We start from the raw sequence: 25966 nt of genomic DNA on the forward strand, positions 1-25966 counted from the left end.
GTTAACTTTGCTCAATTAGCAGCTACCCCTACTGAGTAAAAAGGCACCTTTTAAAGTGGCGAATCTCTTCTCTTTAGCATGGGGAGAGCAACTGGCCATGTCCAACCCCAGCACAGCATTCCTTCAGTGGCGGCTGCTGGTGTTACCTTTCCTTTCTTTTTCGATGGTGAGCCCTCTGGGGACAGGGGAGCCTCTTATTATTTATTTTTCTTTGAAAGCCACTGTGAAACCTTCTGGTGGAAAGCGGTCTACTAAATGTTTGCAGTTGTAGAGAACTGCAAGCGAGTGAGAGACGGTGCACACACCGCTGTCTGTGCCAGCATGCAAAGAGGCGGGTTTGGTCGCTGGCAGGCTACCCTGCCTTGAGCCAAGAGGTGGGTGCAGGCTGGGTGACCCGTGACCCGTGGGGAGTAGGACAGAGGGTTGTGTGTGTGTGTGGTAAACCTAACTAGGCGAGGAATTTGTGTTTAAGAAGCAAGGGCCTTGAAAAAACAGCATCCGGACAGCAGACGGAGCACAGACATACAGATCACCTGGTCATCAGCTTCACAGTGCTGAGCTGTATTTCACATAAGAAGAGCCCTGCGTGCTGGATCAGGCCCAAGGAAGCCCATCTAGTCCAGCATCCTGTTTCACACAGTGGCATTTATTCTCAAATTCTCAAATTTTTATCAAAATATGCATATATAATACCAAATTTATGCAAAGCGGAGACTTTTTGGTGAAAAGCGTCCTTTATTTCCGCTCTTCTGGTGATAAGAACATAAGAACAGCCCTGCTGGATCAGGCCCAAGGAAGCACATCTAGTCCAGCATCCTGTTTCGCACAGTGGCCCACCAGATGCCTACAGGAAGCCTACAGGCAGGAGTTGAGGGCATGCCCTCCCTCCTGCCGTTACTCCCCTGCAACTGGTACTCAGAGGCATCCTGCCTCTGAGGCTGGAGGTGGCCCACAGCCCTCCGACTTGTAGCCATTGAGGGACCACTCCTCCATGAAGTCATCCAAACACCTCTTAAAGCCTTCCAGGTTGTTGGCTGTCACCACATCCTGTGGCAGAGAGTTCCACAAGTGGATCACGCATTGTGTGAAAAAGTACTTCCGTTTGTTGGTCCTAGATTTCCCGGCAATCAATTTCATGGAGTGACCCCTGGTTCTAGTGTTGTGTGAGAGAGAAAATAATCTCTCTCTCTCCAATTTCTCCAAACCATGCATGATTTTATAGACCTCTATCAGGTCTCCCCGCAGTCATCTTTTTTCTAAACTAAAAAGCTCCAAGTGTTGTAGTCTTGCCTCATAAGGAAAGTGCCCTAGGCCCCTGATCATCTTGGTTGCCCTCTTCTGCACCTTTTCCAGTTCAACAATGTCCTTTTTAAGATGTGGTGACCAGAACTGTACGCAGTACTCCAAGTGTGGTCGCACCATAGTTTTGTATAAGGGCATTATAATGTTAGCCGTTTTATTTTCAATCCCCTTCCTAATGATTCCAAGCATGGAATTGGCCTTTTTCACAGCTGCCGCACATTGAGTCGACACTTTCAACGAGCTGTCCACCACGACCCCAAGATCCCTCTCCTGGTCCGTCACCGACAGCTCAGATCCCATCAGCATATACTTGAATTTGGGTTTTTTCGTCCCAATATGCATCCCTCTACACTTGCTTACATTGGACTGCATTTGCCATTTTGTCACCCACTCCCCCAGTTTGGAGAGATCCTTTTGGAGCTGCTCACAATCCGTTTTGGATTTCACTACCTGGAAGAGTTTGGTATCATCTGCAAATTTGGAAACATTGCTGCTTACCCCTGCTTCTAGATCATTTATGAATAAATTAATAAGCACCAGTCCCAGTACAGATCCCTGGGGAGGCCGACATTCCTGCAGACATCAGCCCCGATCCAAGTCAGCCTGCATGGCTGCATTTCACACCTTTGCACAGAATCTATTATATGCTTTCATTGTGGAATACTGAACATCTGGTCAGACGCTGGTCTGACTTCTTCATTAATATACATCTGAGGTTTGGGTGTTGTTGTTTTTTAAGTCCACAAATCTAGCATTTACATTTAGGATTTTCAGTAAATTCATGTTCCAGGAGATGGAGCAGAGCTCTCCCCCTTTATGTGCTATTTTTCTACACACAGAGGGAATGTGTGTGCCTGTTCTTCACGCTTTGCCATCTCAGCGGGCATGAACTCCCTCTTAGGCAAGCTTTCAGCAGCTGCAAGGCTCCAACACTCAACACACCTGTCTGTTGCTGAAACTACAGTCCCCACAATGCACCGCGGCAGCACCCCGAGAGGCTTTCTCCGCCCCTTACCCCGGACTACAGCTCCCAGCAGCCGCAGAAGGAGGCCCCTGCCCTTCCCCCACCGAGACAAATAAAAAAAGAAGCACCAGAGTCCCAATAGGGCAGAGACCGTTTATTGGAGTGGGGGATGATGGGAGTTGTAGTCCAACAACAGCTGGGGAGCCCCAGATGCGCCACCTCTGCCTGCCCTGTAGCATTTTCCTCAGGGTCCCATTTTAAATCTCCTCCAGGGGAGAAGAGGAAAGGGGTGGTGGGGAGAGAGCGCTGCTGGAACCGAACGGGCAGGAGTGGTGCATCACTCTAGCCCTTTCCTAGCTCTAGGCCGCCAACAAAGCACTACGCTTCCCGTCAGGCAACGGGCGGCCGGTGGCCGGGGAGGGGAAACGCGCTTCCGCTTTTCCCGTGGCGCGTGGCAGGCTGGGCGTTGTAGTCCTGGCGGGAGGGGTCTCCTCCCCCTGGCGGGACGCTCCTCCTGCTGCAGCTCCTCTCGAAAGGACTCCGGAGAAGGAGCGGCGGCGGCAGCAGCAGGAGCCGGAGGAGGAAGGAGAGAGATGGGGGACTCCAAAGTGAAGGTGGCGGTGCGGGTCCGGCCCATGAACAGGAGGGGTGAGTCGGGGAAGGGAAGGGAAGGGAGACCCCTCCCCAAAGACCATCCCGAGGGAGGGAGGCGAGGCGGCCCCCTCCCCAAATGTGGTGACAGCCTGAGAGGAGGCAGAGAGTGGGGAGGGGTCGGCCCCCCCACCCCTGCACCCCATCCTAGATATGGGGAGGGAGGTGGAAGCCCCCCCCACCCACAAACAGCTGGGAGGGAGGGGTGAGGGAGACCCCTCCCCAGAGGCCGGGGTGGGAGAGCAGTGGGGTCCCCATCCCTGCTTCCCCACCCCACAGAGAGGCATGGAGGTGACTTCTTAGAAATGGGTGGCGGGGGAGGAAGGACCCCCCCCCCGTGCAAAGAAAGGTTAATATCCCCCCAGAGCCCCCTTTCTCCCCAGAGCCTGGGGCAGGGAGGAGGAGAAAGGAAGCTTCTCCTTCCCACCCCCACCCCAAGAAATGCTGTGACTCCTTAAAAATGTGTGAGTGCTACTATTTAATACTTTATATGAAGACAAGATCGAAATCCTTGTACTGGCAACAATTGGAAATGGAAGGTGACCCCACAGATGGGAGGGGAAGATGGAGAGACCTCTGTACTTTCAAAAGAGACATGAGGTGGGCGGGGTAGGAAAGGAGGCGTCTCCCCAAGTTGTGAGTGAGTTGTGGGGAGATCGGGATTCAGTGGCTGAAGGTCCCAGGGGGCAGTCATGGTTCAGAAGGGCCTGGGGGGGGGGCTGCTGCCAGTCAGAGTGGTCAGTCCAGAGCAGGGTGGACCACTAGTCGGGCTCTGTAGAAGGCAGGCTCAGGTGTGCTGCCTTTGCACCCTGGAAGGGAGGAGGGAGTTGCATGGATCCCCTCTTAAAATGCGGTTTGTCTTGGGGGGAGGGAAATGTGTCACTCAGACTTCTGTTGGGGAGGGGGTGGTGCCCCCCTCCCCAATCGCAGCGGCTAGGAGTGGGAGAAAAGAGGAATCCCACTCAGTAAAGATTGGAGGCTGGAAGGGTAAGAGCCAGGTGGATTTCGAGCAACCAGTGCGGGTGGGGATACTGGGAGAGGTAAGGGTGTATCTCCCCAGCCCCACACTCCCCCTCGCTCTTCCCCCTTTACTGGCCATGCTCTCTCCTTCCCTACTTCTGTCACTTTCTGCTGCATCGGGCTTTCTTATGCCCCTTCCCAGAGTCGGGACCGTTGGAAATTCTCCATTAAAGCAAAACTCAGCCGCAGCCATTACCTCTTACTGGGTTCAGTCCAAAGGATGTTGGGAAATCCAGGAGAAATGAATACCCGAAACTCTCTGAGCGGCTGTGGCCGCAAGTTGTGTTTCCCCCCCTGGCTGTGCAATGTTGGCTGGTTCTGCAGCAAGTGTCAACACAGAGTGAGGTGAAGGGAGCCGTGTTGGGGCTGAAGGCCGGCTGCCTCTCCTGATGTTACGGCTGAGGTGGGGCCTGTTCGGGCGGCTCGAGTGAAGAGGCATCTGGTGGTGGTCTGCAGGGCGCGGGGAGCTGTGGGAGTCCGCAAGCTTGTTAAAATTCTTCTGCGAGCACACTAAGTGGCACATGTGTTTGAACTAACATGGAGGTTAACCTTAGCTAGTTGACAGATGCCTGTTCGGTTAGGCGGCCTTCTGGGGCATTGTGACCCATGCATAGGCAAACCCTAGAAGAAGCTGGAGAGGAGAGCTGGTCTGGTGGCAGCAAGCCTGACTTGTCCCCTTAGCTAAGCAGGGTCTGCCCTGGCTGCATTTGGATGGGAGACTAGAAGTGTATGCACTGCAAGATATTCCCCTCAGGGGATGGAGCCGCTCTGGGAAGAGCAGAAGGTTCCAGGTTCCCTTCCTGGCAGCATCTCCAAGATAGGGCTGAGAGAGATTCCTGCCTGCAACCTTGGAGAAGCCGCTGCCAGTCTGTGTAGACAATACTGAGCTAGATAGACTCAGTAATGATCTGACTCAGTATATGGCAGCTTCCTATGTACCTAAGCTGATGTGTGTCTTCATTCCTGACTCCCCGAAACTAACCTGAAGGCAAATTAATATTTCAAGGAGTTAGGTGTTGAGACTTCTCTTATTATAAGATGGCTGCCAGATGTGGAGTGGAATCTGCTCTTGTTCGCTGTGCTAGTGCAAGGGTTGCCAAGCTTGGGTCCCCTCATGTTGGACTAGAACTCCCATCAGCCCCAGCAGCAGTGGCTAAATGCCTCAGCCATGGACTCTTTTTGTATATCCAGGCAAGCTATGCTTGGCCTCACCTCAGCCTGAAACCTGTGATAAGCAGAGAGCCAGTGTGGTGTAGTGGTTAGAGTGCTAGACTAGGACCGGGGAGACCCGAGTTCAAATCCCCTTTCAGCCATGAAACCAGCTGGGTGACTCTGGGCCAGTCACTTCTCTCTCAGCCTAACCTACTTCACATGGTTGTTGTGAAAGAGAAACTCAAGTATGTAATACACTGCTCTGGGCTCCTTGGAGGAAGAGCGGGATAGATATACATGTATAATAATAATAATTATTATTATTTATTTATTTATTAAAATTTATTTATTAAAACTTCCAAAAGGCTCAGGGCGGTTTACATTAAAACACCATTAAAATCAATTAATAATTAAACAAAAATTATAAAGCATAAAACAACAACAATTTAAAACATCATAAAACAACAATTAAATAATCAAAACAATTTAAAAACAAGTTTTAAAAAGCTGAGAAAGCCTGGTTTTCAGGTGTGTTCTGAAAATTGCCAGAGATGGGGAGGATCATATCTCAGCAGGGAGCGCCTTCCACAATCTCGGGGCAGCAGCCGAGAAGGCCCGCCCGTCCTCCTTGCAGGGTGGCTATAAGGATGCTGCCCGGGAGGGAACTTGGAACCTTCCACATGCAAGCAGGCAGGTGCTCTTCCCAGAGAGGCCCCATCCCCTAAGTGGAATATCTTACAGGGCTCACACATGTCGTCTCCCATCCAGTTGCAAACCAGGGCAGACCCTGCTTAGCAAAGGGGACAATTCATGCTTGCTGCCACAACGCCAGCTGCTCTCCTAATGCAAGTGTAAAATACTTTGATCACCCAAATGCTTTTGGCTTAAATGACCCAAAATACTATTTTTCTAACAAACATTTGCTAAGTTTAAAGTAGACCCTGGTTAGCATCCTAATGCTAGGAAATGTTTAAAGATGGTCTTCCACACAGTGAAAGTGGCATGAGGAACTGTAAACACCTGAGGGCAGGGAGGTTTCTTCTGTGAGCTTGGAAAATAGGTGCACATCTGCTTTCTTATCACTTATTCATATGCTGCCTTTGTAATTCTGATTGTAGAAGATCTGAATAGTGTCACCTTTTGCATGAACCATCAGGTGTGCCCCAGGAGCTGTAAGGCAAGAGGAGTTGGATGAGATGCTGAACAAAACAGCATTTGCTCTTATCCCTGAGGCTGCCCAGTTCCAGCTGCCTCTTTGCCTCCGATTTGGCCCTGCATAAAGCTATGCAAGGGTAAAGGTAAAGTGTGTCGAGTTGGTGTCGAGTCCGGGTGACCACAGAGCCCTGTGGTTGTCTTTAGTAGAATACAGGAGGGGTTTGCCATTGCCTCCTTCCACACAGTACGAGATGATGCCTTTCAGCATCTTCCTATATCGCTGCTGCCCGATATAGGTGTTTTCCATAGTCTGGGAAACTTCCTATATTGCTGCCGTATGTTTCCCATAGTCTGGGAAACATACCTGCGGGGATTCGAACTGGCAACATCTGGCTTGCTAATGAAGTCATTTCCCCGTATCTGATATAAACTCTTAAGTCCTCCAGACAAGAGTAAGGTCACTCCCTTGCCTTGGTTGCCCTGAAGTGCAGCTCCACCCTTCCTGATCCAAAAGCCCCCAGAAAAACCTTCACTGGGGAAGTAAAGGGTCACTTCGGGCCACCATAGCTTTCGCGTTGCTCCCTTTCCAGATAACTGCGGTGAGCAAGCATGTGTGGCAGCAGGTGGCTGCCTCCGGCGGGAAACAGGATGCTGGACTAGGTAGACCTTGGACATGATCCAAATGCGCTCTCTCTAATGTCCTGCAGCCCTGACATCTATCACTGTGGTAAGGCGAGGGGGCTCCCTTATGGAGGTTCTCTTGGGGAAACGTGGGCCAAGGAGTTCAGGGGGCAGAAAGACGGTGCTGGCCCCTCTCTCCCTGGTCACGGTAGCTGCCTTCTGCTCCCCTTCAATTGCCCCTGCAGCCAGGTCCTTTGCTAACTTCCACCTCCCGCCAGCTTCCTGTCTCCTCCTCTTATAAAGGGGTTATTGGCATATGGAAGGACATCATAAGATCCATGGTGGCCCAGTGCCTCCTGCCTTGAAGTCTTTGGCATGAGCCATGAGTGCGGGAGTTGGCCACCTTGGCTCTCCAGCTGTTGTTGGCTGGGGATGATGTGAGTTGTAGTTCAACAACATCTGGTGAGCCAGGGTAGCCTATTCCTATTCCTACTCTAATCCGTCCTGCAACAGAGCTGGAGGATGTGTACATGGAATATGCTTCTTGAGAACATACTCCTTCTGCTTCTCCTCCCTCCCTCTGCAATCCCCTTGTGTCTGTTTCTAGAGGGGGGGCCTGGGGCAGTGACCTCTCGCCTCATCTTTTGTCAAGTGTTCTCTCAATAATACCTGATTACTAATGACAATGGGTACAGCAACCAGCCTCAGAACTGGTAATGACATTGAAGTGGCGGATAGCTTCTGCTTTTTAGGATCGCAGTAAAGGATCCAGCAGTCAAGAAATATGCCGCAGACTAGCACTTGGTAGGGTTGCCTTGGAAAGAATATTTAGATGCCGTGACGTGTCTATACCTACAAAGATTAGAATCGTTCGGACAATGGTTTTCCCCATGATACTCTATGGATGCAAAAGCTGGACTGTGAAGAAGCAAGATAGAAAAAGCATTGATGCTTTTGAACTTTGGCGTTGGAGAAGACTTTTGAGGATACCATGGGGAGCCAGGAAAATAAACAAATGGATCATAGAACAAATCAATCCAGAATTTTCACGCGAGGCACAAATGACCAGGCTCAAACTGTCCTACTCTTGGACACATTATGCGAAGACCCAGCTCCCTTGAGAAGTCCATAATGCTGGGGAAAGTTGAAAGAGAAGAAGAGGATGACCAGCAGCAAGGTGGATGGACTCGATGACGACAGCAATGATTGCACCACTGAGAGACCTGAAAGGCCAAGCTGAAGACAGATCATCCTGGAGAGAATCTATCTTATGTGGTTGCTAAGAGTCGACACCAACTTGACGGCACTTAACCAATCAATTATTAATGCAGACACAATAATTTTGGCCTGTTCTTTCTTCAGCTGGTGAGACCAATAATAGGGAAAGGGTAGATGGGCTTTATTTATTTTATTTAAAATGTGTATCCTCCTCAACAGAGTGAATAATCTATATTATTTATTTATAGATTGATTTGATTTGTATACTGCCCTTCCAATATTTGAGCACACACAAACTGTAAATATATAGTTGCAGAGTGGCCATACTTCTCCTAATTTTATATATCTTATGTAGTGCTTGTTATTAAAACTTAGATCTATTTTTACAAGCACATGACACAAATGGAGCACATAACTTCTTAAGCAGTTTTTACAAGGGGGAAATGCATTCCTATTTTGAGATTGTAGTGTTGCTCTTGTCTCTGCAGTATACACACACACACACACACACACACACACACACACACACACGCAGAAGCGTTGCCTTGGGGAAATGGTGTCTAATGCATGCCATTGTTTGCCCTAACAATAGCTTTATCAGGAGAAGATGTTTTAGTGATCTGTGCTTTGGGTTTCAAATGCTGCTGTTCCCTGGAGCCATATTTCCCCCAGTCTTTGGCCCTTTAACTCTCCCTTTCACCTTCTAAAGGTGCAGACTGGATTTAGCCCCAAGCAGTGTATCCAGAACAGTTTATCAGGGGCCTTTGGCTGGACTTCATTAAAATCTGTGCAGGGTCATTTGAAGTTGCTGAGGCCTACCCTGTGTTCTGCAGAGGCTGTTTCTTGGGCTTGGGTCACAGTACCTTGTGCACACAAGCTTGGAGACGGTCCATTGCATGCAGCAGTGCCTTGTGAAGGAGCCTTTAGGTCTGTGTAAGATTTTGAGGCATTTGCAAGACCTTGTCGCCTACAGAAACAAGCTCACGCCTGTTCTCATTATGTGCATATACACTGTAGTATACGTGTGTGTGTGTGTGTGACTGTCCTGGGTCAGTGTTTCTGTTCAACCTAGTATGTGGCAGTGGGAGAGGCAAAGAGCTGGGCATAAGCGGCTGTCTTGTACTAAACCCCTGCTAACTGGGCAAAGAGGCACCTTTTAACGTGGTGATTCTCTTTATTTAGCAGGGGGTGGGGAGTAACTGGCCCTATCCACCCCCAGCACAGGACCTCCAGTGACTGTTGCTCGTGTCTATCTTGTATTTCTTTTTAAATTGTGAGCCCTTTGGGGACAGGGATCCATCTTCTCTTTCTTTCTTTCTCTCTTTCTTTCTCTCTTTCTCTATCTATCTATCTATCTATCTATCTATCTATCTATCTATCTGTGTAAACTGCCCTGAGCCATTTTTGGAACGGTGGTATAGAAATCAAATACATAATTAATAATAATAATAATAAGAGGAAGAAGAAGAAGTGAGAACATTGGTCTATCCTGTGCAGAACTGTCTATACTGACTGGCAGGTGTTCTCCAGAGTTTCAGATGTGGGTCTTTTCCCTGCCCTAACAGGTATCTCCCCCCCCGCCCCCGCATTGCTGGGGATTGCCCTTGGGCCTGTTTGTAGGCAAAGCCCTGAGCTGCTGCTGCGGCCCCATCCCAAAGGATCCTGACCACCACAGAAGTTTTCTTTTCTGCATCTTGGGCTAAATTGGCAAGTCATAAAATGTGGGCTGGAGTCTCAGATCTGGGCTCCTGGTTTCCCGTTTCTGATTTATGGGACTTGTTGATGGAGTGGAATGGAATTGACTTGGCCTTCCTTGGGCAGGCCCTCTTGCTGTGTGTGTTTGTGCCGGTAATTATACAGTGTGCACTTGATTCCCTGGTTTGACCAAGAACCTGTTTACACAGGACAGTCGACGCCCGTCCCTGCATAAATTGTGTTTTGTGATAGGTTTTGATTTTCTTTTTAAAAACTATACAACCATTGCACTGCCATTGCATTGTGGGTCTTTGAAACAAAAAGGTGACAGACATTCAAGTATGTGGCTATGAGCTGAAGTTTATTATAAGACTAATTGCAGTGAGAAGTGCAAGTGGTGCACTCCACAGCCTGCTCGCTGTATCAGAAAGCCCTGTGAGCCTTGTTCTCAGACTTTTCGGAGTTTAAAAAGAATAATACGTTAATTTGCTTGGAACATAGGAGATAGGAAACTGCCTTATACATTCATCCCTCGCCAACCGTGACGGCTCTGTTCCTGAAAACCCCTGTGGTTCGTGGTTGGCGAGGCATTGGATCCCATTGTAAAGAGGCCGTTAGGGGAATCTCAAATGCCGAAGTGCCTAAAACCCACCAAAAAAGGTTAAAAAAAATCCCCCTGACCCCCCAAACCCCTCAAAATCGGCCCCAAACCCCATAAATGACCCCCGTAAATTGGCCCCAGAAATCTGTCACACTTTTTTTTTTAATGGTGCCAACCGCAACTACTCAAGTTGCAGTTGGTGAGGGGGGTGACAGTTTGCCAGTCATGGATACTCAGATCCACGATTGGCAAACCCGCGGTTGGCGAAGGCCCACTGTACTGAGTCAGACCTTTGGTCCAGCTAGCTCAGGGTTGTTAACAATGACTGGCAGTGGATCTCCAGGGGTTTCGGACAGGAGTCCTTCCCAGCCTGGAGATGCTGCCAGGGACTGAACCGGGGTCCTTTTGCCTGCAAACCAGAAGCTCTGCCTCTGAGCTACAGCCCAGTAAGTGGAATGACTCCCCTCTGCATATAAACCAACTTGTACAGCAGAAGTGGTACCATCTTGGAAATCTGTATGGTATTAGGGCAGCAAAGTATGTGGATCGTGTGGTTTGTTTCAACATGCTTAAAATAGAACGACGTCCAGCCAGGAAGTCTGCTATAATTCCAATCTTTGTGCAAGCTGTCGCACTCTTTTTCTCTCTCATGCTTGTGAGTTAAGTGTCCTGGTTTGAAAATAAAATTCATCCGAACCAGACAGTCTGGTTCTGTAGCCTTGGACCGCTGTCCATGTCCCAGCACTGTTAGTAGAGTTCCCAACTTTTCTATTATTATTAAACCAACCCTGTTTCTGTGTCTTTGGCAGCTACCGGAAACATCAAAACTGCAAGATCAATTAAGAGAAGTCCCTAGGAGCATATCCCCTTTGGAGCATATTCATAAGAGTACTGCCTTCCATTGTGGTAGGGTTTTTGTTGATCAGATTGCTGGGTTAAGAAATTGCCCAATAAATTACAGTTTTCGTATTATTTATTTGCTTAGCAGGAAAAAAAAACCTGTAGCAGAACAGGAAAGTAATCCTTTTTATGATTTGAATTTTATTTCTCCTTTCCCCAAGCATTCAGGACTCGGAAATGCCTCTGTTGAGGTATAGGCATACAGTATTTTCCTCTTCAGAACTGAACAAGGCAAAGGCAACATGAGTGCCCTTTGGGGCTTCTAACTTACCTAGCAGCAGAGATCTCCATACAAGGATAGTATCTTTTCTGGCAGATGTACCCATGCATAATTAACGAACTAATTACTGTGGCCTGAAAATTTTATGGCTTGTACCAGGACTTCTTTTTCTGTAGGGCAACAGTTTGAAAGGATCGTCTGAGGGCTGGGCTTTAGAGGATCAGCCAGGCCAGAAGGATGCAATGGTTTAAGCCACACTGCTCTGGTGTCCCCCCCCCCCCTTTCTGTTAACTGTAACTTCAGATAAGCCACTAACTTGCTGAAACTGCAAGAGAAATCTGCCCCCCACCCTGGCAGTTTGTTGGCTTTGGGCAGAATCTCGTGGAAACTTCTCCACCATAAGCCACACTGAAACAGACTGTTCATTTCAACATGGCTTAGGCAGGAGACGGTTTCCACCGGCTTCTGTGCTTGGTTGGCATGCTTGGCAGCATGTTGTGTATAAGCTGGGCTTCTTAGATTCTTCCCTCTTCTCTCTCCTCCCCCCTGCTATGGAGTCAGTGTTCAATTTCAGTTCTCAATCAGGGCTAAAGCTGCAGCAAAGAGACATCTGCAAACCAGCACGTGTTGGCAGAAGAAGTCACAGGGAGATGTGGCATCTCAAGTTCCTTTCTTTTCCAGTTTTATTTCCCCAGCGAGTGGTTTTGCTTTGGAATCTCTTTAATGCCTTTTCTTTTTCTCTTTTGACCACTGACTGGCACTTCCAGCAGCAGGGCTTGGTTCCAAAATAAACAAGGAATAACTAAAAACATCTGTTCTTCAAACATTCACTGTCAGCTCAAATCTGACCTAAATGTTTCATCTCGGTGTTTTCCGTCGTAGGAATCCTGGGTTTCCCCAGGAGTTTTGATCAGGGGGTTCCTTCATGAGATGATCAGCAATGGCAGTTTGATCTTCTCTTGTGATGTGCAGCTGGAGGAGAAGGGTGGGTGTGTTGTAAATACACATGTTTTGGTTTATATAGGGTGGGAGTTGGGCCCAACCAGCAGCTGGGCATTGACATCTTGCAACACAATGCCTCACTTCCTGTGATGTGCAGGAATTTCAAAATCAAGGTCCAGGGTTCCTGGGCTGACAAGTCAATGTGGAATGGATTTCTGATGCTAAAAATCTGGAAAACTGTGGAATCATTTGATGTTCTTGGGCATGTCACTGTCTTGTGCTCTTGGTTCCTCATCTCTGACATGGGAATATTGTAGTGTTTAACCTAAAGGTGAAGTGTGCCGTTGAGTCGATTTCAACTCCTGGCGCCCACAGAGAGAGCCCTGTGGTTGTCTTTGGTAGAATACAGGAGGGGTTTACCATTGCCATCTCCTGCGCAGTGTGAGATGATGTCTTTCAGCATCTTCCTATATCGCTGCTGCCCGATATAGGTGTTTCCCATAGCCTGGGAAACATACCAGCAGGGATTTGAACCGGCAACCTTCTGTTTGTTAGTCAAGCATTTCCCCGCTGCACCGCTTACGGTGGCTTTCCTTTATGATGAACAAGCTCAACTGTAAATTGTTTTGCAATTTATGTGGTTGAAAACGTCTTCCATGTTTAAAAGTGATTCTAGGCCTTATTTAATTTTAAAAATGGCTGCATAAGAGATGCCATGTTAATCCAAACTTGCATTCCCAAGTGCTTGCACCTGTGAAGCCCTGATGCTGGGTGATGCTAACTTAATGCTGGTGCCTGATGATGATTTCCGGGTGCATGATTAGGTCTGGAGAATAGAGTGAGACTTGTGGAGATACAGAAGTTTGTCACTGCTGGGCTAAAGCATGGGATGAACTTGGACAAATGAACAGCATCCGTTAGTCACTCATCCCAAACTGTCAACCCCAAGAAGGTCTTCTGAGTTCATTCTGACCTTTTTGTGTCCTTCAAATTGAGATACGCCAGTCTTCAGTGCTGAGTAATGCCCCTAGGTTTCAATTCACCTGTAGCAAACACTTCCCAAGGTGATAAGGACTTGAACCTCTTCTTGTTCCAAATATAGCTGATATAACTGATAACTATCTTTGCAATGGCATGTTTTTAATTCCAATGAAATCAGTGGCCTTCCAGTTGTGTTTTTCCACCCAATTTTGCTCCCTTCTTGAGTATTCTTTATTTACCTTAGGCACCCCCCACCCCACTGAGTATTCAGAAGCCCAGCACTAAGGAGTTTTACTGCCTCCCTCCTTGATCCAGCAAAGCGAGCGGTGACCAAACTTCCCAGCGCCGTGTGAGCTGGATATGAAATGAGAGGCCTGTGCCTGCTCTGATTATTGATTTGTTATTTAATCGATTTATATACCGCCCTTCCAAAACGGCTCAGGGTGGTCTACAATGTGGTAAAACCAATTAAAACAAGCTAACTGTTAAAATCAACCTATAAAAACAGAATACAATAAAATTAGGCATCCAAGCGCACCCGGGCCTCTCATGTAGTATCCAGCTTGCAGGGTGCTGGGGAGTTTGGTCACCTCTCTCTTTGCTGGATCGAGGAAGGTGGTCAAACTCCTCTCCTCACAAAGTCTACCTTGTAAATGAACCAAAAGCGTCTTATTGCTTCGAGTGGCAATGCTGTGTAAGGTAGGGAAGGGAGATGGAATTCAGCCTCTTCTAGGAGCTGCTCATCGGGCTCCTGGGGTTTCCCCAGTCCTTATAGGCAGGCAGAATGGGTGGATCCCATCTTCTGCATCTGCAAGCTTACAGTGCAGTGACTTCAAATCCGAATTAGCAGCAGCTTGGCAGTGGGAGGAAAGGTGAAGGGAGGTTAACCGCCGTAACAGGTGCTTGAAATGCCTTTTTCTGAAGAAATCCTGGGAATGTCTTATGTCCTGTTCCTAGAGCACACCTCCAGATGACTTTGTTAGAGACCCCTCTTCCTCCTCCTCCTTCCTCCTGGCTATGTCTCTGAGGCCTTGTCACCCTGAATTTGTCCGTGTGAACATTTTGCTTGTGCTAAAGGAATTGCAGAGAGAAGAGTTAATTCCGTTGAAAACTTGCTGTTGCATCACAGGCAGCAATTAGGATAGACTTTGTGTCTGGGCATGATAAGCATACGTCTGGAGAATGGTGGTGGATTGCGTAACTGTGGAGAGGAGAGCTGGTCTGGTGGTAGCAAGCATGACTTGTCCCCTCAGCTAAGCAGGGTCCGCCCTGGTTGCCTATGAATGGGAGACTTGAAGTGTGAGCACTGGAAGATATTCCCCTCAGGGGATAATGGGGCCGCTCTGGGAAGAGCAGAAGGTTCCAAGTTCCCTCCCTGGCAGCATCTCCAGGATAGGGCTGAGAGAGATTCCTGCCTGCAACCTTGGAGAAGCCGCTGCCAGTCTGTGAAGACAATACTGAGCTAGATAGACCAAGGGTCTGAGTCAGTATATGGCAGCTTCCTTTCCTGTGTTCCTAATGGTATTTACCACACATTTATAACCTACTCCTATGAGCAGTCCTGTGAGGTAGGCTAGCCTGAGGGATGACCCAGGGTCACATGGTGAGATTCATGGCTGGGTGGGAACTCCAGCCCAATTGTGTATAACAGGACAGCCTGTAGGATTGGTGTTCCCAAGGCTTTTCAGCTTTAATCTTTCTCCCCCCAAGGGCAAATATTCAGTTCCTGTACAAAGCAGCTCAATAAAACTTCATAGCAGTGACCCTGGGCAAGCTGGGGAGTCCTTAGCTGCAGGGCTAGCAACTATTCTGCTATGCATTTGTGGTGCATTATTTATTTATATATTTATCATATTTTTATACCACCTAATATGTACATCTTTACGCGGTGTACGTAGCTGACATATTGGCTAAAGCTGTTAAAAAGCACTCCAGGCCGCTGCCTCAACCTGAGAAACCAGAGAGAGCTTTGGGTCCAGGAGCACTCCCAAGCTACATACCCAATCTTTCACGGGGAGTGTAACCCCATCCAGAACAGGCAGATCTAAACCATCTCTCACGTCCCGACCCCCTCCTCAAGTCAGTAAGGTAAAGTTGCACCATCGAGTGTTGACTCCTGGTGACCACAAAGCCATGTGGTTTTCTTTGGTAGAATACAGGAGGGGTTGACCATTGCCATCTCCTCCCACACAGTCTGAGATGATGCCTTTCAGCATCATCCTATATCTGTCTTATTTGGATTCAACTTCAGTTTGTTATCCCTCATCCAGCCTATTACCACCTCTAGGCAGGCATTTAGGGAAGATACACCATTTCCTGATGATTATTATAGCTGCCCTTGATCCCCATCTTCATTTTATTTGCACCCAGCCTCCCTGGCACTAAGTCCAAAAGTCCCATACCCCAAAGGTTGCTCTCAGTTTCACAAGGGGGTGTGGAAGGAGAGGGGATTTGAGAATAGCTTCAAACAAGTGTCAGTCAGTGGGTTGCATCCCATCCCTATGAGCCCACGCTTGACATGGATAAGAATACAGAGAAAGTCTGGACAGGAACATATTCATATAATAAAGCAGGGCATTTTTAGCCTGTAGCAATAAAGCCGGGCATCTTTAGCCTGATGGGAGTTGTTGTCCCAACAACCTCTAGGGACCCGAGGTTGAGGACTCCTGTGTTACACTGAACACACGAAGCTGTCTTCTGTGGCGTCTGACCATTGCTCTGTCTAGCTTATTCACCTCTGACTGGCAGCTGCCCTCCAAGTCTTGGGCCCGGAAGGGCCTGTCCCAGTCCTGCTGGCTGAGCCCTCCTCAGCTGCAAATGCCCCAAGTTGAGCCTGGTACCTGCTGGGTGCAAAGCAGGCGCTCCACCACAGAGCCGGGGCTTCCCCCGACTCTGGATCAGAACTGCATTGGCTGTGACGAGGACAAGGATAAGGGTGCGGGGCTGAGAGGCAGTGGAACAGAGATGCCGCTTGTCACTGGCTGCTTGCCTTGGGCCAGTGTCGGGCACCTCTGGCTAAGTGGGGGAGTGGCCTCTCCTGCTCCTCTCGCCACTGCCAGCCTTGGGAGCTCTTGTGGCAGCTGGAAACAGCCCTGCGGGCCCTCTCCTGGCTGCCCCACCGGCCCTTGGAAGCTGGGAGGAGCAGCTGAGGCCACCCAGCTGCGGAGCTCTTTCTTTTCAGTCCGCGAGAGGCTCAGCACGGCCCTTCTGGAGAGTGCTGGAGAGTGCTGGAGGAGGAGGCGGCAGCAGCGCGTGCAGCTGCAATGCTGTGGGTGAGCCGCCGGGCCAGACGTCAAGCTTAGCACACAAGTATCCTCCCTGGGGGGCTGCAGTTCTCTGCTCTGAGACCAGCTTTTGACATTTTTATTTCCTCCCCCCTCTCCCCCCCACCCCATGTTTCTCACAGAAACAGACCTGCATACAAAATGTGCGGTGGATGTGGATGCAAACAAAGTGATTCTTCATCCTGTGAACACTAACCTTTCGAAAGGAGATGCCAGGTAAGCTGAGACTGAAAAGGGAGACAAGGCGGGTGTCATCGGTCGTGCTTTGGAGCCTTCTGGAGTAAATATGGATGCTCTCCACACACACACCCCACGTGCACACAGAGTCAAATTTCCAGCCACAGCATGAGTTGCTCTAACGTGTGCGCATGTGTGTGTGTGTGTGTGTGTCTTTTTTCCAGGGAATGAAATGTGACTGTTTGCAATGTGACAGCCAGTTTTAGGGCAGGCTGTAATGTCCTCCTCCTCTGAGAAGAAAATCTGTTCTGACTTTGGAGTAAACTTGGTTCTTCTGCTGGGCGGGTGGGTGCTGAGGATCGCAGGAGGAGTGCTGTGTCTAGATATGATGGTTGCTGGATGCAGGGACCGGTTTTTGAGGGAAATGATGGAAGGCATGCCCATGCGTTGCATAGCTGTGGGATGAGTTTGTGCTGGTTTGGGCCCGTCCAGCCCAGTCACACCCAGCCCCCTAGGCCTGGTGGATCCCCCCTTCCACTTCTGGGGGCCCGTAATAGCTTTGTGGCAGCGGTGGAAATGGCATGGTGGCCGAGGGGCCTGTACCCACTGGCCTGCGTATTCTGAAATTAAAATAAGCCCTGAACTAAACAAAGACACACTTCATGCTGATGTGGTTTGACTCTGATGTCTCTCTTCGAGACCAGAACTGCTAATCATGTGGCTCTTTGGGCTGTGGGCTGTGGCCCATCATCAGGGGCTTCATTTAAGTAAACTCCCTTGACAGGCCTGACACAGGTCTCAGGGCTTGTATGGGCTTCCGTTGATCTCTGACCTCCTGTGACTAGTTCCCTTGGAAACCAGCAGACCTCTGACTGCTCAGGTGAATTTCGATGCATCTGCATCTTCATGCCCTCAAACAATGCAGCCATTTACCTGAGAGCCCTGGGCAGTGATTTCTTTATCCTTGGCCGGAGGAGGTCAGGAGTCTGGATTTCACTTAAGTATGGATAGTGCATCGCACCCATCTGTAAGAAGCAAAATATGCGGTGCTGAAATGCTGCTTCCTTGAGCGATGGCCCGAGAAAGAGATGAACCCCCAGATTCTGGTGAGATAGTGTTTGATCACTACTTCTAGATGCTGCTTCAGCTACTTTGTAAGTACCTGTTTTGTTAGCTCAAGATGTGTATGTATGACGTGTGTCTCTACTGGCAGAAGTGAAAATAAAGGGCTATAATCAGGCCTCTGTGTGCTGCATTTCCGTAGAACGTCTGCTAGATGTGCAGGATTCAGCTTACTGAGAATTCCTGATTTAACTTGAGAAAACGAAGTTGCTAGCCCTTATGGTTGCAAAGATATATTGTGTGGACAATGCCAAGTGTAATCTCAGAAGCCTGAGGAATGCCTGGATAAAGGTTTGCTTTCATTTTCAAACCACTCTTCCTCCAAAGAGCTCATACATGCTTTCCCTGCATTTTATCCTCACAACAACTCCATGTGGTAGGCTAGCCTGAGAGATAGTAACTGGCCCAGGGTTACTTGATGAGCTTCATAGCTGAGCAGTATTTGGACCCTGGCCTTCTAGGTCCTAGTCAAACACTAACTACTACACCATATTGACTCACTGGCAGGCTTCTGCTGTTGAGAGTTCAGGCGTTGTTGTTTTTAAAAAATGGATTTTTCCCCTTCCCATTATTAGTAGAATTGGAGTAAATTACACAAAATAAGATTATGCAAATTTGCTTAGGTTGCATAATGTATGCAGGTTGCAGAATTTTTGAAAATAGTTGCCAATTAATATGCTATTAATTAAGGGTGGGGTCTCTCCCACCCTTATCTTGCATTTTGCTTTTTTTAAAAAAACCAAAACAGTCAGGGCTTATAGTGGGAAACTGGTCACCTTTAAATGCGAGCAAACATGAATTACTTTGTAGGGCTAGAGGTCTTCTGAAGGCCTCTTTATTCAAAGCAGGATGCTTTGTTTGGGGATGGCCTCTCCCTGTGGAGGGGTCTCTTCATGTAGGGAAATTCTGAGCCACAGCCCTTTCAAGCGATAATCATGTTCTGGTGCTGCTGGTGTCTTTTTTTTCTTACCACCTCTTTTTATGACCTAAGGTACATTTTCCCTCTCCCACCAATGAAACTGCCTGGATTCCAGCAAGAAGAAGGTCAGCTGAGAACATGTTTGTAACCTCCACTTGCCCACATGGTCCTGGAAGCCGTCTGGGAGATAGGACCATGGATGCCTTGAGCTGCTTAAACTTCATTGACTCCTCGATGATAGCTTTTGGGTCAAATATCCCCCAAAGTGGTGGGAAATCCTCTGTCCATGCATCTATGTAACTTCCCTGAAGTTATGTGGGGAAGTTTGTGGCTGAGATGGCAGACTAAACACCATCTGGCTCCCAGTCCAATTATTATAAAACCATGAGAACAAAAATTACAGCTTCTGAAGCTGTCTAAACAGTGCGAAAAGCATTGGCAGGAGGAGCTGACTGTGTAATTAGAATCCATGGCCTAGGGTGGGTGTCCACCGAGCTGAGTAAGGCAAAGTTTTGCAGTGGGACTTTCACTTCTGTGGAGGGAGGCAACTTGCTTCAGCGCTGGGCAAAGTTCAGACTTCCCTATCGAGATCACAAGGTGGCTGTGTGCCTTGAGCACTGGCGCCCAGCCCACTTTCTGAGTAAATAGCCCAAAAGCTCAGACACAGATTTGGAAAACCACAGGGGATAATATTATTGTGGCGGAGACCAGCCCATTGGCTTGAAGCAGTGGAATGTTGGAATGGCTTTCCAGCCTGCAGCACTGTAGTCCCCAGGTCACATCACCACCCCTGCCCTCCCGACACCAGACCCCCCTCCCCCCGAGGGTGGGACAGTTCAGAAAGTTCTGGGTGGCACATTCCTCTCCTCACAGATGTCGGGAAATCCAGTCGTGCTGTGGCTAAGGCAATGCTAAATAAGCCGGCATGTCATGTGGTGCTTTTCAGTTGCCTAATTTCCACTTCCTGGGAAATGCAGAGTCCTCTGTCAGTGCAAACGTCTTTCCTTAGAAGAGGACAATGGCATGTCTGTGAACCCAGGTTCTAGGGGAAGAAAATGCACTTGCTACATCCAGGGTGTAGCAAGGTTGGAGTGGGCCTAGAGACAAGATTTTAAAATGCCCCCCCCCACCCCCGGCACTGAAGCTCAGCTCATGAAATAAAGAAATCTTAAATGAGGCTGAATAGTGGTAACAAAAAGCATAGTAAAATTTATTTTATATATATATTCCCCCTATGTGCCACAATAGAACATTTTTTAAAGGTTTTGTCAATTGTGGACGATGCAAGTCATTAAATGGTCCTAGAGAAAGACCTGCTGTTCTGGTAGCTCCAGGTCTTCACACTCACATCAATTTCGGAGGATGAAGACAACTGAAGGAAGCCCGGGCGGGTGCGCGGCCGGGGGAGTCAGTCATGTGACTTGCCCCTGGGGTCCCCCCGGCAGTGGGCCCCCAGACAACTGTCTCCCCTTGCCCTATTATAGTTATGCCCTGGCTACATCTCAAAACCCTTTCTGCTTTTGCTGTTCTGCTCTTGCCTTGGATTGGGTTCTCTAGGGTGGTGTTGTAAAGATACTCCTGTTTCCATGGAAGTCCAGCCCCATATAAAGTATCTTAGGCAGTAGTGAAACATTCCTGAACCTGTTCTGCAAGGCAAGAAGCCAGCAGGGTTGGATGCAAGGTACTGTGGTGTTGCACCAACGCAGAAAAAGCAGTCAAGTGGTTTCATCAGGGGTGGGTGCGAAAGAGGCAGGACAAATAAGTAGCAGCACAAAGCACAACCCTGCTTGCATCAACACAGGCAGCCAATTAAAATGAGTACAAATTGACACACGGTTGCAGGAGGGGATTGAGATCCCACCCTCTGGCCTCATCCCCTTGCTTCATGTGTCAGGGCCATGTCTGCATTGGGCCCTATGAGCACAGGCTGTGTACATGTGATCTGCACTCTCCGTTTTTGCATCGTGCAGATGGCATGTTCGGAGCCTGTGTTTGTTGCAAGGCAGGCCCTCATGAAGAAGCTCCAGTCAACGCATGGAGGTTGGCGATGGGGCCTTTGCAGATACCAGGAAGAAAAAAGAGGAAAAGAAACCCAAAGGTGCTGAATAAATTGGTATTGTCTTTATTCTGTAGCCTGATGCAGAATATAACTTCCAATAAGACAGCAAAGCTACAGCATATTTGCCTCTGAGGAAGAGCAATGCTCAAAACCCGTCAGGCTACAGAATAAAGACAATACCAGTTTATTCAGCATCTTTGGGTTTCTTTCCTTCTCTTCCTGATTTTTCGGTGCTGTGTCACTTTTCTTCCTTCTTCCTGTTTACCCTGCAGATGCCCCCTGACGTGTGTGTGTGTGTGTGTGTGTGTACGAATGTGAACAGTCTGTCAAGAGCTATTCTGACCACATAACAGGAATATGAACCAGCCTGTGTGAGTAGGCAACACTGAGGCCTGAGGTGAGGGCTGGACAGACCTCAGTATGATGTGTTGAGTTGTGTAGAACTGTTTGCAAGTATCCCACAGCTTAGGCTGTTGGGTAAGAAGGTGGCTGCACTTGTGATGCTTGATTTATTTATTTGATTTATATACTGCCCTTTCTAAAGTGGCTCAGGGCAGTTTACACTAAAGTCAGAAATACATAACAATTGAAATAAAAAACCAATTAAAAGCAGTTTAAAATTGCAATTAAAACAAAATATCATTAAAGCCAGACTAAAAAGATGGGTCTTTTTAGACTAAGGCTGCTCAACTTTGGCCCTCCTGCAGATGTTGTCCTACAACTCTCATAATTCCTGGCTATTGGCCACTGTGGCTGGGGATTATGGGAGGTGTAGTTCAAAAACAGTTGGGGAGTTGTTTATTTAATTTAATTTATTTATTTATTTATTAACATTTTATATCCCACTCTTCCTCCAAGGAGCCCAGAGCGGTGTACTACATACTTAAGTTTCTCCTCACAACAACCCTGTGAAGTAGGTTAGGCTGAGAGAGAAGTGACTGGCCCAGAGTCACCTAGCAAGTGGGTGACTCAGTTGCCCAGTAAGTTGAGCAGGCCTGCTTTAGACCCGTGATTATGCTTTAGCAAACTGTTACTCGCTCAAATGACTCTGTGTGTGTGTGTTTTCAGGGATAAAACCATACAAGTCCTTATTGATATACGCCAGGCATTCCCAGCACTGGGTTTCTTGGCATTGTTGCACTACTGGTCCCATCCTTCCCAGCCACAATGGCCCAAGGCTTATGGGGGATGTAGTCCAGCAACAACTGGTGACCCAAAGTTGGGGTCTACTATAAGCAAATTGTTGTGAGACTGCTGGGGCAAGAGGCTGTTCAGCTATAAGCACACAATAATAAATATTATTGTCTTAAACATGTGGGCCATATGAATTTTAAATAAAAGCCCGCTCCTCCCCCATCTTGTCATTTCTAGTGGCGTATCCTTTGACTGTGCATTCAACTTGCGTCCTTCAGCATGAAGTTGATAATGCTTAGAATGCAGCTCTTGTCATAGATGACTGCTTTTGTTAGGAGAAGTACTTAAATCACAGCCCCTCCAGGCGAAGCTATAATAGCCTGTAATTGATAAACTATCAGAATCAATTGCCTCTTGGTACATCGCAGGCTAATGAACCAGCAGTGCCAGTTTGTAAAACCTAATTGTGGGGTGGTTCACAGGGCCAGCAGCCAGTGTTCCCTCTAACAGGGCTCCCCAGTTGTTGACTACAACTTCCATAATCCCCAGCCAAAGGCCATTTCTTCTGGGGATGCTGGGAATTGTAGTGAACAACATCTAGGAGACCCTGTTAGAGGGAACAGTTTCAACAGCCCTCTTTAAGTGGTGGAGGGGTGGGCATGGACTCCCCCTTCCACCACGTGTATGCTGTAATGACAGAGGTGCACCACTCCAGACATTTGCATATATGGGTCTCTGTACAAAGCACTATGTTATATTGGGTGCATGGTATAGGGGCATCTGCCACTCTGTTACTGGAAGAAGATAGTTGGTCAGGTAAGCATGTGAACTAGCCCTGGGCCCAGTGGGGAGCTAGAGGAGAGGATATGGGTTGTAGGAAACCCTGGCAAGCTCCGTGCTTTGTGCCCCACTTCTCACTGAAGGAGAGTTGGGTCTGGGCTCAGCCACTTCAGACTGTAAGTAGGGGCCCATGTGATGGAAGGCTGTTTTATACAAAACAGTTCTCTGCATCTGGAAAACTAGCATGTTGGGGAGAAGGTTAGGCTAGAACCCTTAGGAACATAGGAAGCTGCCTTGTACTGAGTCAGACCCTTGGTCCATCTAGCTCAGTATTGTCTATACAGACTGGCAGCGACTTCTCCAAGGTTGCAGGAAGGAGTCTCTCTCAGCCCTACCTGCAGATGTCAGGGAGGGAACCCGGGACCTTCTGCATGCAAGTAGATGCTCTTCCACGGAGCTAAGACCCCATCCCCTAAGGGGAGCACAGTATCTTACAGCGCTCAAATATAGTCACCCATCTGAACGCAAACCAAGTCAGACCCTGCTTAGCAAAGGGCACAAGTCATGCTCACTATTAGAAGACCATCTTGTTTTCTCTGTGGGAAGCGTTGGTGTATAGAGGTGGAGAGACCCTCCCATGAAGCCATTCACCTGAAGTCTGAAGTGCTACATACAACTCGGAAGCAGATTTAGCATTTCAGGGAGAACTAAACCCATGTGTGAATTTCTGCTGGGAGAAAAGTGAGGTTCAGGCCAGAGTTTTTGCATTAGGCTCAGAAAATCCTGCTGGCAGTTCTGACAAAGCCTCCCCCTGTCCCCACACACACGCCTAAGACAACAAAGTGAAAGGTGGATGGGATGGCGCCCGATTCAGGCTTATCAAATTATGCATGTTGGGGAGGAACAGATGTGCTCCCTTTTCTTTAACACCAGAACTTGGGATCGAAAGGCTTTTGGGACTGGGAATGTTGTACCATCAACATCTGGGGACCCCAGGTTTGAGAACTCCTGCATTTTGTAGGCTGGACATATAAAGATGTGCTATGCCAAGGAAGACCACTGGTCCATCGACGATCTGGGTACTTATTCTGTTTGTTTGTTTGTATACCGCCCCAAGCTTTTGTCTCTGGGTGGTTAACAATAGCATAAAACCAGTTAAAAACATATACAAAAAAACTTAAAACAATTTAACAATTTAAAAATAAACCAGAGATTAAAACCTAAAAAAAATTAGGAGGCTGAGAAAGCTTGGGCGAAAAGATGGGTTTTCAGGTGTCTTTTGAAAATTGCCAGAGATGGGGAGGATCGTATCTCAGCAGGGAGCGCATTCCACAATCTTGGGGCAGCGACCGAGAAGGCCGCTCTCTGTGTAGCCACCAAACGAGGTGGTGGTAACTGGAGATGGACCTTCTCAGATGACCTCAGTGGGTGGTGGGGCTCATAGTGAAGAAGATGCTCCCTTAGATACCCAGGGCCTAAGCCATTTATAGCTAGCACTTTGTATTATGTCCGGAAACCTATTGGCAGCCAGTGTACTCCATCAGTTATGCATACAAGGCACGGTTCCTCCCTAACATGTTGCTGCTGTTGGACAAACCGCTTGCCCCAAGATTAAGGCTGATCAGGGACAATAGCATCTATACCAGTGGAGGCAAGGAAACAGCTCTTGATTATTCAGGGCCTCTCTTCTTCCTCTTCAATTGGCTTTAATTTCTGACTTCTGTTCCTGATGCGTAAGCAAATTTGACTTTGAAGCCATTTGATATACAAGGCTTGTTTATCTACTTATCTGTCAGTAGCGGGGAGTGGTTTGGATTGAACTTGGAGACTCCAAACCCACCCACAACTACAAATTCTTGGTTTCTAAGCAGCGTGCCATTCTTGACCCCAAAGCACTGTGGTGGCACACGGCAACTTCGAGCAGTGCAAAATAATGCAGATCATGATAAGTGTTAATCATGTGGACGCAGGGTTGACAGGGAGGTCATTGGATACAGTGGAAACATCTGCTCAGTAGGCAGAGATGGGGAATGAAACGTTGGATATGAAACAGTGGTTTAAAAAAAAAAAAGGTTGAGATAAATCAGTGTGCTATTTCCTCACCTGGAAAAATGAATTTAGCTCCCAGCATGTTATCCTGGAGCAAGCACTACATCTGCAGTGGGGAATGTGCCAGTTATTGCATCTCTTGGAAAAGAGCAACTTGGCAGGTGGGGAGGCTGAAGAATGTGATGCAGCTCAGGGAGGAAGCAGAAAAGGAAACAGGATTCGTGAATGTTTAAAAGAAATGGCATCGTGATAGTGCACACTTCTGCCCTTCCTGTATGCGCTGGTCCCATAATTTCAAAATATCTGCAGCAGTGTTCCCTCTAACAGGGATTCCCCGATGTTAGTGACTACAACTCCTAGAATCCCCAGCTGCAATGCCTTTTGCTTAGGGGATTATGGGAGTTGTAGTCAACATAGGGGAATCCGTGAGAGGGAACACTGATCTGCAGTGGTGGTGATGTGTTGTGGGCAAAGCTGCAGCCTTTTCTTTGGCAGAACTCTCCAAGGCGTGCAATTGACATGTGTCTCACACTCGGGCTGAATCTGTGTGACTCTCTAAAGCAGGGATTCTCAACATGTGGGTCCCCAGATGTAATTGGACTTCAACTCCCATAATTCCCAACCAAAGACCACTGGGGCTAGGGGTTATGGGAGTTGAAGTCCAGTAACATCTGGGGACCCACACGTCGAGAAACCCTGCTCTAAAGTGTGGTTTGGAGGACTGAGAATCACTGAGGGGAGGTGTCGTTGCCACCAGCTCCCTTGGTGCCGACCCAGAAGCAGGCCTTCTCTAGGGTTGCCCCGAGGCTCTTGCCCACACTCCCAAATGAAATCAGAATCTCCCCATCTCTGGTCATGCTTAAACAACTTTTGAAAATACCTGTTTCATCAGGCTTTTGATTGATCATGTTTTAAAACTATAAAGTTTTATTGTAATTTTTGTCTGTTTATATGTTTTTTAGGTTTTGGTTGTTTGGGTTGGAAACCACGCTGAGATTTTATATAGGGCAGTATATAAAT

The 25966-nt window shown here is 48.1% G+C and overlaps 1 protein-coding gene across 4 annotated transcripts in view; it reads left to right on the plus strand.

The window, feature by feature from the left end:
* The first annotated feature begins 2752 nt into the window (after positions 1 to 2752).
* Positions 2753 to 25966, plus strand: part of KIF13B (kinesin family member 13B) — a 188833-nt gene continuing 165619 nt past the window's right edge. For all 4 annotated transcript variants that reach the window (XM_053248955.1, XM_053248978.1, XM_053248971.1 and 1 more), the window contains exons 1-2: positions 2753 to 2914; positions 16829 to 16922. In XM_053248955.1, coding sequence (XP_053104930.1) covers positions 2860 to 2914; positions 16829 to 16922 — 149 coding nt within the window. In that variant the 5' untranslated portion in view covers positions 2753 to 2859. The remainder of the gene's footprint in view (positions 2915 to 16828; positions 16923 to 25966) is intronic.

Source organism: Hemicordylus capensis, chromosome 1 (assembly GCF_027244095.1).
Source record: "Hemicordylus capensis ecotype Gifberg chromosome 1, rHemCap1.1.pri, whole genome shotgun sequence".
NCBI classification, from domain to species: domain Eukaryota; kingdom Metazoa; phylum Chordata; class Lepidosauria; order Squamata; family Cordylidae; genus Hemicordylus; species Hemicordylus capensis.